Here is a 15,721-nt window from a genome sequence, read left to right on the forward strand (position 1 = left end):
AGTACTCCTTTTCTTTTTACTAAAAGAGAGATATGCACAGCTGTTTGCTCCCCCAGGAATTAATACTTGCTCTGGGTTAACTGATAAGTAAAAAGTGATTTTATTAAATATAAAAAGTAGGATTTAAGTGGTTCCAAGTAATGACAGACAGAACAAAGTAAATTACCAAGCAAAATAAAATAAAACATGCAAGTCTAAGCCTAATACAGTAAGAAACTAAATGCAGGTAAATCTCATGCTCAGAGATGTTCCAATAAGCTTCTTTTACAGACTAGACTTCCTCCTAGTCTGGGTCCAACAATCACACACCCCTGTAATAACTGTCTTTTGTTCCAGTTTCTTTCAGGCATCTCTGGGAAGCAGGGTCTATCTACTGAGACAGCTGAAAACAAAATGGAGGGATTTCCAGGGGCTTATATAGTCTCTCTCTTGTGGGTGGAAACCCCTCTCTCCCCCTGTGTAGAATCACAGCTACAAAGATGAAGTTTTGGAGTCACACGGGCAAGTCACATGTCCATGCACGACACAGTTCTCTCCAGGCCGATGCCATTGCCCACATGTTAGCCCGAATGTTCCCAGGAAAGTTCAGATGTGGATTGGCGTCTATCAAGGTCCATTGTTAGCCAAGTACTCCCAAATAACCCCTTCAAACTATGTTGACCAAATCTGCCTTAGGTGCTTTTGACAGCAAACACTTTAAATACAAGCATAGAGCCAACCCTCATAACTTCAGATATAAAAATGATACATGCATACGAATAGGCTGAATACATGCAGTAGAACATAACCTTTGCAAACATATGTTACATGGCATATCTAGCATAAAACAAATTCCAGTTATGTCATATTTACACTCATAAGCATATTTCTATAAAGCATTATGGGGTACAGCGTCACACAACTTTCATTGAAAATGAATTGCAACATAAGCTGAAGACTGGTTCAGTTTTTCTTGACCTGACCATGGAATACGATATGGTTTGGCACACAGGCCTTTTGGTGAAATGTCTAGAACTATGCCATGTTGGTTTGTATGTGCAATCGTTCTGTGTCACAGGGGACCTGGGGTGCCAACATGGACTGTGGGACTGCTGAGCCTTCTTTCCCACCAACCTGGGCTGCCTCTCACACTGTGATGCTGATGTCAAGCTACAAGCCTCTGGCAGGTACTGCATTTACACAGCCATCCACAGGCAGTAATGCACCTAGCTGAGTTACATGAATGATCTCCCAGCCACTCATGAACCAAAAATAGAGGCCTCCAGCCTTGCACCCTGGAACTGCACCATCTTTCACTGGTCAGAAGCCTGGTCAGTGTAAGTTCATTATCCGGTTCGCCACTCCCTCCATGTTGAATGGACACACACTAGCCTTTGTAAACTGAGCTGAGATTTCCCAAGCACTTGAAACAAAACACACTGTTTTAGGTAAAATATAAAATACATTTATTAACTACAGAAAGACAGATTATAAGTGGTAGGCATACAGGTCAGAGATAGTTACCTTACGAAAGTAAAAAGTAAACACACATTCTAAATCCTAAACTTTTAGCAAAAGTTGAATCAAACAGCTTTTCTCATCCTCACAGATGGTACAAGCAGGTCACCGTTCCTCAACAGACAGATTGGAACTCTTTCCCAGCCTGGGACCACCCTTCCCCAGTTCAAAGTCTTTGTCCTCCAGACGTTCCTCCAGGTGTTGAACGTGGGGGAGGGGGAAGGGGCCAAGTGATGATGTCACTGTCTCACTTTCATATTTTCTTCCAGCTTGCTGGAAAGATCTTTGCTGTGATGTGGGTTAGTCTACCCCCGTGGCATACATGCCTTCTCCAAATCTCTAGGATAGTGGATTCTTTTCATGATGGATGTTGATGAGCCATTAATGCTCTCTGGCTATCGATGGCTATTCCTTTGTTGTAACTGAAAAGCTGGTTGTCCGTGTTCCCAACCTCACAACATATTTCAGAAACACATATGGCAATACTTTGTAACTTCACATACCATGACAGTACATACAACCCAACAGGATATTACTGTTTAACAAATCAAGACTTTTAAAACAATACCTCTCAAGGCATACTTTGTACAAAACATCATAATTATATGGCAGTGGTGAATATGGGGTTTCCAGGGTGCTACTTTGAGGTGCAGAATGTCACACTCTATTTCTGAGAAATCACCATTTCCGTGTACATATTGATGATATAACAAGTGCTTGGAAGTACCAGAAGAATGGCCTTCCAGAAGTATTATCTCCACTGTTATTCAACTTATTTGTGAATGATACTGTATACAGGTCTTGCAAGTTTGTTTATGCAGATGACATATGGCTTGGCACTCAGTCACACTCCTTTGACATATTGGAGAGTGTTTTGAATGCAGATATGGTGGCTATGGGCGATTATCGTGATTGGTGGCGACCGATACCAAGTGGAAGTAAGACTATGTTGAGTGTCTTCCACTTACATCATGCACAAGTGGGCGGAGAGTGAATATAGTTCTCAATGGTCAGTGAATAAAGTATGATTCATATCTGGTCTATCTAGGCATCACATTGGATAGAACTCTCGCATATCATGACCATCTTACAAAGACAGTGATGCACAACAACCTGCTCAGAAAGCTGACTGGAATTATATGGGGCACCAAAGCCCAAACATTTTGTACTTCAGACTTGGCACTCTGTTATTCAGCAGTGGAGCACTGCACTCCAGTATGGGCTCGTTCGTCTCACAAAAGGATGACTGACATACTACTTAATTCCACCATGCGTATTATTTCAGGCACACTTAAATCTACTCCTCTACCATGGTTCAGTTCTCTGAAATATTGTTCCACTCAGTGTTCACAGAGAGGAAAGCACTGCAAAGCTTATGACGAAATTGTGTGATATGCCACATCTACTGTTCATTAAAGATTTGTTTAATCCATCACATGATCGTCTGTCCTCACGGTGCCCATTGTGAATAAGTTGAGGGTGAGGGATTTACAGTAGAGGATGCATAGTGAGCTTCAACTCATTACCACCATCAACTCATTACCACAAAGGCAATGGGGCCTTCTCTACTGGTTTCATACCAGACATAGAACCTGTGCTGCAGCAAAATTTTGGTGGTGTTTTAGAAACAGTCCACTATGTCAATGTGGGCAGCCACAAACTATGACACACATTGCTGAGGACTGCAAAATGACTCAACTTCCTGAAGGTCTTTGTGCCTTGAACATTGTTGATAAAAACGCTGTAGCTTGGCTTGCTCAGATTGTATACACCAAATAAATGTGGGTTTCCTATCCCCAATGTGTGATTTCAAGGGATCCTAGTTTTCCATGATAAAAAACCCAAAATTCTTTGATTAAAAAAAATAAAAATCCACTTTTTTCCATGATTAAAATGAAACACTGAACTTTAGTTTCTCTAGCCACAATACATATAGGTATCAGTTGAACGTAATCTTTTATTGATATACAGTGGAACCCCGTTTATCCAAGCCTCCATTATCTGGCTCTCCATATTAACCAAACCACCAGCCACCTGGGGCTGACGGCCGTGGAGCTCAGGCGGTGAGCCAACCACCCAAGCCCCTGCCATCTTAAAATAAGGGACAGAAAGCCCTTTGCCAATTCTCCTGATTATCCCAATTTTTGATTATCCGATCTGGCCCCGGTCCCAATTAGATCAGGATTCCACTGTAAATTTAAAGTGCATTCAAAAATCAACCACAAGAAGGGGAGTGTGCATACTGAATAGGTGACACTGGTACTTTCAGTAAAATTTAGTTAATAGTTAATATATATTTTTATTTTTTCAAAAAATGTAAAAACTAAAGGCAGCTTAGGTGAAAGTGATCATGAAATAGTAGAGTTTATGATTCTAAAGAATGGTAGGAGGGAAAACATCACAATAAATATAATGGATTTCAAGAGGACAGACTTTAGCAAACTCAGGGAGTTGATATTGCAGATGATACTAAACTGCTCAAGATAGTTAAGACCAAAGAAGACTGTGAAGAACTCCAAAAAGATCTCACAAAACTAAGTGATTGCACAACAAAATGGCAAATGAAATTTAATGTGGATAAATGTAAAGTAATACACATTGGAAAAAATAACCCCAACTATACATACAGTATGATGGGGGCTAATTTAGCTACAAATAATCAGGAGAAAGATCTTGGAATCATCGTGGATAGTTCTCTGAAGACGTCCATGCAGGGTACAGCGACAGTCAAAAAAGCAAACGGGATGTTAGGAATCATTTAAAAAGGGATAGAGAATAAGAGGGAGAATACCTTATTGCCCTTATATAAATCCATGGTATGCCCACATCTTGAGTACTGCGTACAGATGTGGTCCCTTCATCTCAAAAAAGATTTACTGGCATTAGAAAAGGTTCAGAAAAGGGCAACTAAAATGATCAGGGGTTTGGAACGGGTCCCAGATGAGGAGAGATTACAGAGACTAGGACTTTTCAGCTTGGAAAAGAGGAGACTAAGGGGGGATATGATAGAGGTACATAAAATCATGAGTGGTGTGGAGAAAGTGAATAAGGAAAAGTTATTTACTTGTTCCCATAATATAAGACCTAGGGGCCACCAAATGAAATTAATGGGTAGCAGGTTTAAATCAAATAAAAGGAAGTTCTTCTTCACTCAGCGCACAGTCAACCTGTGAAACTCCTTGCCTGAGGAGGTTGTGAAGGCTAGGACTAATTGCTCTACCTGTAAAGGGTTGAAAGATCTCACTGCTATGCATAGGTAAAAGGAAGTGAGGGGGCATCTACCCAAAAGAGCCAATGGGAAGGCTAGAACTTTTAAAATTAAGAAAAAAATCCCCTTTTGTCTGTCTGTCTGTCTGTTCTCCTGGGGAGAGGTGGACAGGGCAACAGCTATGCTGTAAAAAGCTTGGGCCAGGTATGAAAAAATCATCAGTATCATACCTAGAAACTACTGATTTCAAACCCCAGATATATAAGTAGATGAGGAAATTTCTAGGAAGACCCGATTAGGTTTATCCTTTTTATTTCTTTATGGCTTGTGAATTCCTCTGTGCTAACCCCAGGTGCTTTTGTTTTGCTTGTAACCTTTAAGGTGGACCTCAAGAAAGCTATTCTTGTTGCTTAATCCTTATAGTTCCTCTTTTAAAATCTAGCAATAGCCTGAGTTCCCAGATGTATTTTCTCCTTTTTTTTCATTAATAAAATTTACCTTTTTTAAAAATAGAATTGGATTTTTTTGTCCTAAGAGGTTTGTGCACATATTGTTTAATTAGATGGTGGCAACAGCTAATTTCCTTTTTTTTTTTTTTTCTTCTTTCTCAGCTCTTCCCTGGAGGTGGGGTGAAAGGGCTTGAAGGTACCACACAGGAAAGAATTCCCAAGTGCGCCTTCCTGGGCTCTCAAAAGGGTTCTGCACTTGGGTGGTGGCAGCATCTACCAATCCAAGCTAAAAAAAAAAAAAAAGCTGTAACCTTGGGAGTTTAATACAAGCCTGGAGTGGCCAATATTAATCTGTAGAATTCTTGCAGGCCCCCATCTTCTGCACTCTAAATTCCCGAGTGGGGAATTAGCCTCAACAGATATATTAGCAGGAGTGTCGTAAGCAAGATAGGAGAAGTCCTTCTTCCACTCTAGTCCATGCTGATTAGGCCTCAAATGGAGTGTCCAGTTCTGGGCCACATTTCAGGAAAGATGTGGGCAAACTGGAGGAAGTTCAGAGAAGAGCAACAAAAATTATTAAAGGTTGAGAAAACATGACCTCTCAGGAAGATTGAAAAAATTGGGTTTGTTTAGTCTGGAGAAGAGAAGACTGAGAAGGGCCATGATAGCAGTTTTCAAAAAAATAAAAGATTATTATGAGGAGGAGGGAGAAAAATTGTTCTTCTTAACAGCTGATGATAGGACAAGAAGCAAAGGGCTTAAATTGCAGCAAGGGAGGTTTAGGTTGGACATTAGGAAAAACTTCCTCTCAGGGTGGTTAAGCACTGGAATAAATTGCCTAGGGAGGTTGTGGAATCTCCATCATTGGAGATTTTTAAGAGCAGGTTAGACAAACACCTGTCAGGGATGGTCTAGATCAGTGGTTCTCAAAGCCAGTTTGTCGCTTGTTCAGGGAAAGCACCTGGCGGGCCGGACCAGTTTGTTTACCTGCCGCGTCCGCAGGTTTGGCCGATCGTGGCTCCCACTGGCTGCGGTTTGCCACTCCAGGCCACTGGGAGCTGCGGGAAGGGCAGCCAGCATGTCCCTTGGCCCGCACCACTTCCTGCAGCCCCATTGGCCTGGAGCTGCGAACCGCAGCAAGTGGAAGCCACGATCGGCCGAACCTGTGGACGGGGCAGGTAAACAAACCAGTCCGGCCCGCCAGGGGCTTTCCCTGAACAAGTGACGGACCGGCTTTGAGAACCACTGGTCTAGATAATACTTAGTCCTGCCGTCAGTGCAGGGGACTGGACTAGAAGACATCTCAAGGTCCCTTCCAGTCCTACGATTCTATGATTATGGCTTTACTGCCCTTTCATGACTGAAAACCTCTGTTTGCATGGCCGTTTGCTTTTATCCTACATTTGATATCTTGGTATGTGGATTTAATTATGTCATGTTTCACACTCATTTTCACTTAGTAGCAACTTATGGTCCATTCCTGGGTGCCAGATGGAGTTTTAGCTCTTTTACAGTCTGAAGAAGGCAAACCTTGATGTTTGTTAAAGAGCAGCTTGAGGGTATAGATGTGGTTGTAATGTATTTCTCAAGGAGAAATCCAAAGCAATTTTCACGTATTCCATTGTTGTTGGTTAGGTATCGTATTTTTCTTTTACTGAGGATGCTTTGGAACACCAGGCTGTTGTTGATGCTAATAGTTACCTAAGTAATGTGGGTTGACTCAGTCTCTTCTTCTGTGTATTGTGCTAATTAGTCCATCAGATCATATATTAGTGAAGTGTCTGCATTTTGGCAAGCTTCATAAAATAATTTAAATAATTTCTATGTTTTTTTAAAATAATTTCAATTTGTTGTTGTTTGATAGAGGGTAGTGGTTGGAGAATTATCAGAAGTGAAGCCCTGAAGAAAACTAGTGGAAAAAGCATAAGGAGTTAGTTAAAGTGGAGATCACTTCTCCAAGACAAGAGCAATAGCAACCAAACAAATAGTGGAAATATCCAATCTTCAACAGACAACTGCAGGGTGTGATGGAATCTATGGCTGAGGTGGACTGCAAGGGACAGAAGGAGAGTGGACCTCAGGGACGCCCTTGTGTTGGGAAGAACCCAGAGGAAGGTATGGATTGTGGGTTATCTGCTTCTTCTATAGCCAGCAGAAGGCAGCAGGTTGGATGATGTAATACGTTCTCTGTTTTAGTAGTTCTCTCTCTATTCTTCTTCTTCCCACATCTTACATAGTGAAGCTGGATGTTGGATGATGGCCAGATGGGTACTCATGGAATGTTGGATCACAGTGGATGTCTCTTGACATCAAATAAGACTAAGCCAGCTCAGTGGCTCACAGTGGGCATTTTTCTTTATTACAGAGGCAAGGTGGGTGAGATAGAATCTTTTATTGGACAAGCCTCTGTTGGTGAGAAACAAGCTTTGAAGTTTACACACAGCTCTTCTTCAGGTCTGGGAAATATACTCAGAGTGTCACAGCTAACTACAAGGTGAAACAGATTGTTTAGCATAGATAGTTAACACATACTTCAAGGAACCATTTGAGTGGGGAGTTAACACCTCTCCAGTCATAAGAGGAAAGGAGAAAAAAAGCAAGGGGGGTGGGTTATAGATGGTTGTAATAAGCCATAAATCCAATGTCTCTATTCAGTCCATTCATAGGAAAGTTGTGAATTTAAGATTGTCTTTTGAAGGTGTTGTGCAGGTTTCTTTTGAGATTGAGGATTGAGAGCTCAAATACAGATAGTTGTGAAGAGTGTTCACCCACGGTGATGTGGTCTTTTTATCTTGCATTATTTTCCTGTGCAAGTTCATTTCAGAGTGTAGTGATTGTCAGTTCACCCACATAGGACAACCCATCACTCTCACAGATCTTGGGAGACAGGCCAGTCCTTGCTTACAGACAGCCCCCCAACTTGAAGCAAATACTCAACAGCAACCACATAGCACACAACAAAAACACTAACCCAGGAACCTATCCTTGCAACACAGCCTGTTGCTAACTGTGTCCACGTATCTATTCAGGGGACACCATCATAGGACCTAATCACATCAGCCACACTATCAGAGGCTCTTTCACCTGCACATCTACCAATGTGATATATGCCATTATGTGCCAGCAATGCCCCTCTGCCATGTACATTGGCCAAACCGTACAGTGTCTACATAAAAGAATAAATGGATACAAATCAGACATCAAGAATTATAACATTCAAAAGCTAGTCGGAGAACACTTCAGTCTCTCTGGTCACTGGATTACAGACCTAAAAGTGGCAATTCTTCAACAAAAAAACTTCAAAAACAGACTCCAAGGAGAGACTGCTGAACTGGAATTAATTTGCAAATTGGACACCATTAACTTAGGCTTGAACAGAGACTGGGAGTGGATGTGTCATTACACAAAGTAAAACTATTTCCCCATGTTTATTTTCCCCCCTACTGTTCCTCAGACGTTCTTGTCAACTGCTAGGAATGGCCCACCTTGATTATCACTACAAAAGGTTTTTTTTCTCTCCTGCTGGTAATAGCTCACCTTACCTGAGCGCTCTCGTTACAGTGTGTATGGTAACACCCATTGTTTCATGTTCTCTGTGTATATAAAATCCTCCTCCTGTATTTTCCACTGTATGCATCCGATGAAGTGAGCTGTAGCCCACGAAAGCTTATGCTCAAATAAACAAGTACTCGTGTTCTTTTTATAGTTGTTATTGGGGCATTTAGTGCACTGGACGAGGTACACCACATGTTGTGATAGGCATGTGTAAGATCCACAAATCTTGAAAAGTGAGTTGTGGGGGGTGCTGATCAGTGTAGCAATGGAGCTATGTCGACAGGTTTTTGCATCTGTTGCTGTAGCAGGGTCTGGTGCCGGTTTGAGTTAGTATGTCCTGGTCTGTGTGCAGCTTGCCTCTGATGATTACCTTGGCCTTCGAGAGCATGTTGCTGCCATCACCCAAAGGAGGTGGTGTACCCATCTCTCCTTTCTCCACCTGTGGCGTTTCTAATGTACCCCCACACACTTCCCCCTATGAGCGCCCTGGCTGCCTCATCCCTATGGCTTAACTTTAAGGGGACACTGGGCAAGACCTGAATCCAAAAGGCCTCTCTATAGCCTTCAAGGCTGCTATACAAGATGGCTGCCTATGAGCCACCTCAGCCTCCTTTCCATACTTCCCCGATCATCAGCCTCCCTTCTGATGCGCATGGCTATAGCATACCGTCAGTAGGCGTCAAGCCCTTCCCTGTGTGCCCATGCGCAGACAGTCATACGCAGCACGCCCGCAGGTGCACTTGGCAATGTGCGCTTGCGCAGAACAGCTCCGCAAGTACCCCCTCCCCCTGTGCTATATCTGAGTACGCTGCTAACCGCACGTATAAGTGGCCCTCGCACACCTTTTGCCTACATTTGAGATCCCTCCGCCAGTCGCGTATGGATCCCTCTAGTCACAGCCAACCTACCTGAAAAAATCACATGGATGCTACTAATTACATGTTGAATGTTTTCTATATTGGCTTCTGACTCGGGACCCCCAGAGAGTGGAATGGGATCCGGGACTCCTTTATCTGGGGTCGGCGGAAGAATCACCGTCTTCGGAAGTATAGCCTCTGAAAAACCGAACCGATGAACTGCGAGAGCTAACTCCGCCCCTCGGCCAATCCGAGACGGAGGCTTGCCGAGTGCCCCGCCCCTCGGGCCGGGCCGGGCCAATGAGCGGGAAGAGCTCGCGGGAGGGCGCGTTGAGGGGTGTGTGTGAGTGACTAAGAGGGTGTATGCAATGCCCGGGAGGCTTGGTGGGCGCTGGGTGCTGTTTGTGCTCGGGCTGAGGGGGGGACTCTTTGGGCTGTTTCGGGGGCTTGAGCGGGACGTGCTGCCCGGGGGCTGTGTGTGCGGGGGGGAAGCCGGTGAGGGCTGGGTGCTGAGGAGTGAGGTGGCGGGTGCGGGGCTCGGCGGCCTCTCCAAGGAGCTGCCCGCTCAGCCGGCTCCATTGACGCCCCGTGACTTGGCTCGTCTGTTCCTGCTGAGGAGGGCTCGCCGGGAACAAAGGGGGGCTCGGAGGTTGGCGTCTGGGAGCGGGACAGGTTCCCTCAGGGCTGCGCAGTAGCTGCGGCCGTTCCGTTCTCCCCACCTGCGCGGGCGTAACGCGGTCGTGTCAAAACTCCCCCCGGTGTCTACGTTTAAACGGCGACTAACTAGAAATTCTCCCCGTCCTCTAACAAGAGCGGGAAGCTCCGCTCAGCCTCGTCTGGGCTTGTTGGGGTCGGCGTGCAGCTGTCCCGGAGCGCTTGCCTAAGGAAGTTACTGCTTTGTTCGTGTTGCCTGGGTCTCTTCTGCGGAGAACAGGGCTGCCCAATGCGCTAGGATGGTGCTCAGGCTGGAGGAGAGCTGGCCCTTGCTCGTAGGGAAGAGGTTCCTGAGCCTGTCTGAGGAGGAGAACAACGGCCCGTGGGACACGGCTCACGTCTCTGAATGGCCCTGGAAAGCGGGCAAAATCAGGGCCGTTTCGCACCCAGATGTTTCCAAACGGGACTTGAAGGTAAGTTCTGTTTATGTAACCGTTCTGGGGAGATGAGTGCAATATGGTGACTCTCTTGCCTCTTGGGAACACGCATGTGTTTCCATCTGTTTCTCAAAAATTGTTCTGGACTAGATAAATCTGTCAATAATTACTTATCTGTTTGAAAAAACCTATATGCTGATGTCTATATTTTCAATCTTCTGGAATGTTAAATACGTGTACAAAAAACTCTCTAAATAGGTATAGATTATCTGTCTTCTCCTACCACATGGACAAAGTTTGTATTATATCCTACCTGTTAAGACGCATTTCGGCACACTTCACTACTGCAGTTACAAATTTTGTTTCAATGGTGAATGTCTTCCTATGACTACAGTACATTTATAAGTTTGAGGGGTGGGGTGATGCTTTTAATGTTGGTAGTGGCTATTGTTGCAATACCTTAACACTTGTTGACCGTTGTCGCTGGTATGATAAGTGTGGACATTTGCTATTCATGATGTTAGGTGGTCATGAGTTTAGATGGTTCTCACAGTCAGAAAGCATCCCAATGGCAACTGTTACAATTACTTAAATGGCAGAATACTGGGAAGTATTAAATTGTATAAGAGGACAGCTAAAAATATGCATGTTAGGTGGAAACAAGGTGTTAACACCATATGACCAGTTAGCTCTTCTTGGGCCACAGCTGTTGTATTACGGGAAGCATCTGCTAGTGATGGACTTCAAAGTAGTAATGGAGTTTTATTGTGTGTAAATTTTATATTTTCTTCTACTTTTGACTTGGTGGCAGACTGCCTTGTTTCATGACTCTACTTCTGCTGTGGTTACCTTCTTTTAGTTATATGGTTTTCCCTTGCTTTCTTAGTGGGAGACCCTGACTGCGTCTGATAATCTGAGGAAGTGTTTGTCCCTTTTCCTTTCAAGACAGTTACTAAATAGTTCTAATTGACTAATTTCTCTGTGGTTTGTAAACTTTGGAATTACACTACAGACCAAGCCTCAATTCCAGAGGATAGCATTTTAGTCATATCTAGTGTGCTGGGTGTAGAGTTTTGCCCATGTATGGCATGTCAGGGGAGGTATCAAAGCCTTGTATGGTTTGGGGAGGAGAAATTGCTGCAGAGTGCTCTCTGCTCAGCCCTCTCTGATAATAGAAAGGAAAAGGAGCAGGTGCTGCTGGGGATTTTGCAGAGCTTTACTGCGAGACCTGTAATTGGTTACGGCTCTGCTAGAAGAGATTAACTCTAATGCATTCTCCTCTCTCCAGTAGAAGTGTTAGTGTGAAAAGTCACCAGGATGGCAAGGGAGATGGTTGTAATCATAAAGAGCTTTTGTACAAAAAAGCATACAACCCACCGCTAGTCTCAAAAGAAAAGGGAGGGGGTGTAAAAGGAATCTATAGCAAAAGCTTTCAGAGTGGTGGTGAACTGAATATCCTTGTTGAGGAACAGAGAGATTTGAATTGCAGTGCTTAGTCTGAAGAGAGACATGGTGGGTGAAGTAACATCTTTTATTGGATCAACTTCTGTTGGTGAGAGACAAGCTTTCGAGCTTACGCACTGCTCTTCTTCACGTCTGGGAAAGAGAGTCACAGTTTAAATACAAGAGGGAACAGATTGTTTAGCATAACTAGTTAACACATATTTCAAGGGACCATTTAAGGTGAAGTGGTCTATTAACCCCCCTCCAGTCATGGGGGGCAGCTAGACACGAAGGCTATGTCTAAACTGGCAATTGAATGACAAAACTTTTGTCTTTCAGAGGTATTTAAACACCCCCATCACCCGAAAGACAAAAGTTTTGCTGAGACAAGTGCCAGTGTGAACAGCATGCTGTTGTCAGGAGAGCTGACAAACAGCAGCTATACTACACAGCTTTTAGCGGCACAGCTGTGGCGACAAAGCCATATCGCTAAAAGCTGTGTAGTGTAGACAAAGCCTTAGGCTTTGGCTACACTAGCACTTTTGTTGGTAAAACATACGTTGGTAAGGGGTATGGGGCGGGGGGGAAAACACACCCCTGATGGACAAAAGTGCTGGTGTGGACAGCACTGTGTGGGCGAGAGATGCTGTCCCGTGCCATAGCTACCGCCACTCATTGGGGATGGTTTAATTATGCCAGGAGGAGAGCTCTCTCCCACCTGCACAGAGCGGCTACCCAGGAAACCTTACAATGCCACACCTACATCAGTACAGCTGTGCCGCCGTAAGGTCTGTAGTGCTACCCAGGAAACCTTACAATGCCACACCTACATCAGTACAGCTGTGCCGCCGTAAGGTCTGTAGTGTAGACATAGCCTAAAACTCATGGACTGAATAGAGACATTGTTTAGCATAACTAGTTAACGTATATTTTAAGGGACCATTGAAGGTGAAGTGGCCTGTTAACACCCCTCCAGTCATGGGGGGCAGGGGAAAAGAAAAGGGAGGTTTAGTGGGTTATAGATTGGATTTATGGCTTGTATTTAGCTGGGATGCTCTGAGTACATTTCCCAGCCCTGGAGAAGAGCTCTCTGTAAGCTTGAAAGCTTCTCTCTCTCACCAACAGAAGTTGATCCAATAACCTTGTCTTGCTTGTATCCTGGGACCAACACAGCATTCAAAACTGCATAGTGCTTGGTCTTTGTAATATTTTCACCTTTAACTATTTGTTTCAAGTAATACCAAATGTAAAATTGTCAAAACATGTTGTTTTCCAATTGCTGATATGTTGTTTTGTCTAAACTATTAGTAACAAACAACCTAGTGTTTCTGCTTATCCTGTTTGCTTATTGTCTGCTATTCAGCTTGGACAGTGAAAAGATTAGTCAGTTTCACTCTTGTTTCTGTGAGTTTGACTTTTGATTCTCATGTTATCACAGTGCTGGGTTGCACACTCTAAGGGATGTTTCACTCAAAACTAAATCATTTAGGTTTTACAAAATATTCTCAAAAATCAGTGCTACAAAGACTTTGCCCTAACACCTCACATGTTGTCAGATATTATGGTAATTGGGAAGGGGGCTTGTAAAAACCTATATGGAGTGCAACCTGTAAACACAGTTGCATGCAAGCAATAATATATGCATATGCAGGAATGGAGGCAGCATTTTTTGTATTACGTTTTCTCTTCCTTTGTCCACATCTATCTTCATGTTCCTTACCAGGCATGAAATGACATCCCAAAACCAGTTCATCAAGCTACCATATTCTCCTCACTCAGAAGGGAGTAATATTTTGTACTTTACTTTTTTTTTTTTAATTTTGTGCAGATCTTGGGGAGCTGTTAAATTTAAAAAAAAAAATCGGATCATTTAACTTTATTGCTGTATATGTTAACTATCTTTCCTCACTCTTTTTGTCGACCCTCTTCTTGCAATACATGCAAAATTTAAGTTCCTCTGTGCAGAGACTGATCTTTTCATATGTTTCTGTAAAGCAGCTAACACACTTGGGTGCTGTAAAAATAGAAAGTGAGAATTGAATGATGTTCTGACATGGTATTAAAAAAACCCTACATTTTAATAGGCTTTTCTTCTGTATTAAGATAAACATTGTTTAAACTCTCAGCAGCAGTAGTGGAGCTGTTGAAATACATTAATTTAAAATTAGAATGTGGCTCACTGTGGAGATGGGTAAGTGATATAGAAGACTGGAATTTTGTGGTTAAAGATGTTGCATAACATTGACTAGGTTGGAATTTAAGTTTCTAGTTTTTAATTTAAAAATAGAGCAGTGTAATTATTGTATAGTAATTGTCCAATTATTGCATTTTTGTCACACAATGAAACATTTTAGTAAGAATAAGTGCTTATAATTAAACTTAATGGTTGGGTAAGGTAAAAGTGGCATTCTCCGTCAGGAACACTATCCCCGATAATGTCACGGCTAACCTGGTGGCTGAACTTTGTGACTTTGTCCTTACCCATAACTATTTGACATTTGGGGACAATGTATACCTTCAGATCAGCGGCACTGCTATGGGTACCCGCATGGCCCCACAGTATGCCAACATTTTTATGGCTGATTTAGAACAACGCTTCCTCAGCTCTCGTCCCCTAAAGCCCCTACTCGCGCTATATTGATGACATCTTCATCATCTGGACCCATGGAAAAGAAGCCCTTGAGGAATTCCACCATGATTTCAACAATTTCCATCCCACCACCAATCTCAGCCTGGTCCAGTCCACACAAGAAATCCACTTCCTGGACACTACAGTGCTAATAAACAATGGTCACATAAACACCACCCTATACCGGAAACCTACTGACCGCTATTCCTACCTGCATGTCTCCAGCTTTCACCCTGACCACACCACACGATCCATCGTCTACAACCGCATTTGCTCCAACCCCTCAGACAGAGACAAACACATACAAGATCTCTGTCAAGCTTTCTTACAACTACAATACCCACCTGCAGAAGTAAAGAAACAGATTGATAGAGCCAGAAGAGTTCCCAGAAGTTACCTACTACAGGACAGGCCTAACAAAGAAAATAACAGAACGCCACTAGCCGTCACCTTCAGCCCCCAACTAAAACCCCTCCAACGCATTATTAAGGATCTACAACCTATCCTAAAGGATGACCCAACACTCTCACAAATCTTGGGAGACAGGCCAGTCCTTGCAACCCCGCAGTCCTTGCAACCCCGCAGACAGCCCCGCAACCTGAAGCAAATACTCACCAACAACCACATACCATACAACAGAACCACTAACCCAGGAACTTATCCTTGCAACAAAGCCCGTTGCCAATTGTGCCCACATATCTATTCAGGGGACACCATCACAGGGCCTAATAACATCAGCCACACTATCAGAGGCTCGTTCACCTGCACATCCACCAATGTGATATATGCCATCATGTGCCAGCAATGCCCCTCTGCCATGTACATTGGTCAAACTGGACAGTCTCTACGTAAAAGAATAAATGGACACAAATCAGATGTCAAGAATTATAACATTCATAAACCAGTCGGAGAACACTTCAATCTCTCTGGTCACGCAATCACAGACATGAAGGTCGCTATCTTAAAACAAAAAACCTTCAAATCCAGACTCC

General features: G+C 43.5%; 1 protein-coding gene across 4 annotated transcripts in view; it reads left to right on the plus strand.

The window, feature by feature from the left end:
• Positions 1-10,057: 10,057 nt before the first annotated feature.
• KDM3A (lysine demethylase 3A) overlaps positions 10,058-15,721 on the plus strand; it is a 51,055-nt gene continuing 45,391 nt past the window's right edge. For all 4 annotated transcript variants that reach the window (XM_073342865.1, XM_073342868.1, XM_073342867.1 and 1 more), the window contains exon 1: positions 10,058-10,693. In XM_073342865.1, the coding sequence (XP_073198966.1) occupies positions 10,520-10,693 (174 nt within the window). In that variant the 5' untranslated portion in view covers positions 10,058-10,519. The remainder of the gene's footprint in view (positions 10,694-15,721) is intronic.

This window comes from Lepidochelys kempii, chromosome 4 (assembly GCF_965140285.1).
Source record: "Lepidochelys kempii isolate rLepKem1 chromosome 4, rLepKem1.hap1, whole genome shotgun sequence".
Classification (NCBI taxonomy): domain Eukaryota; kingdom Metazoa; phylum Chordata; order Testudines; family Cheloniidae; genus Lepidochelys; species Lepidochelys kempii.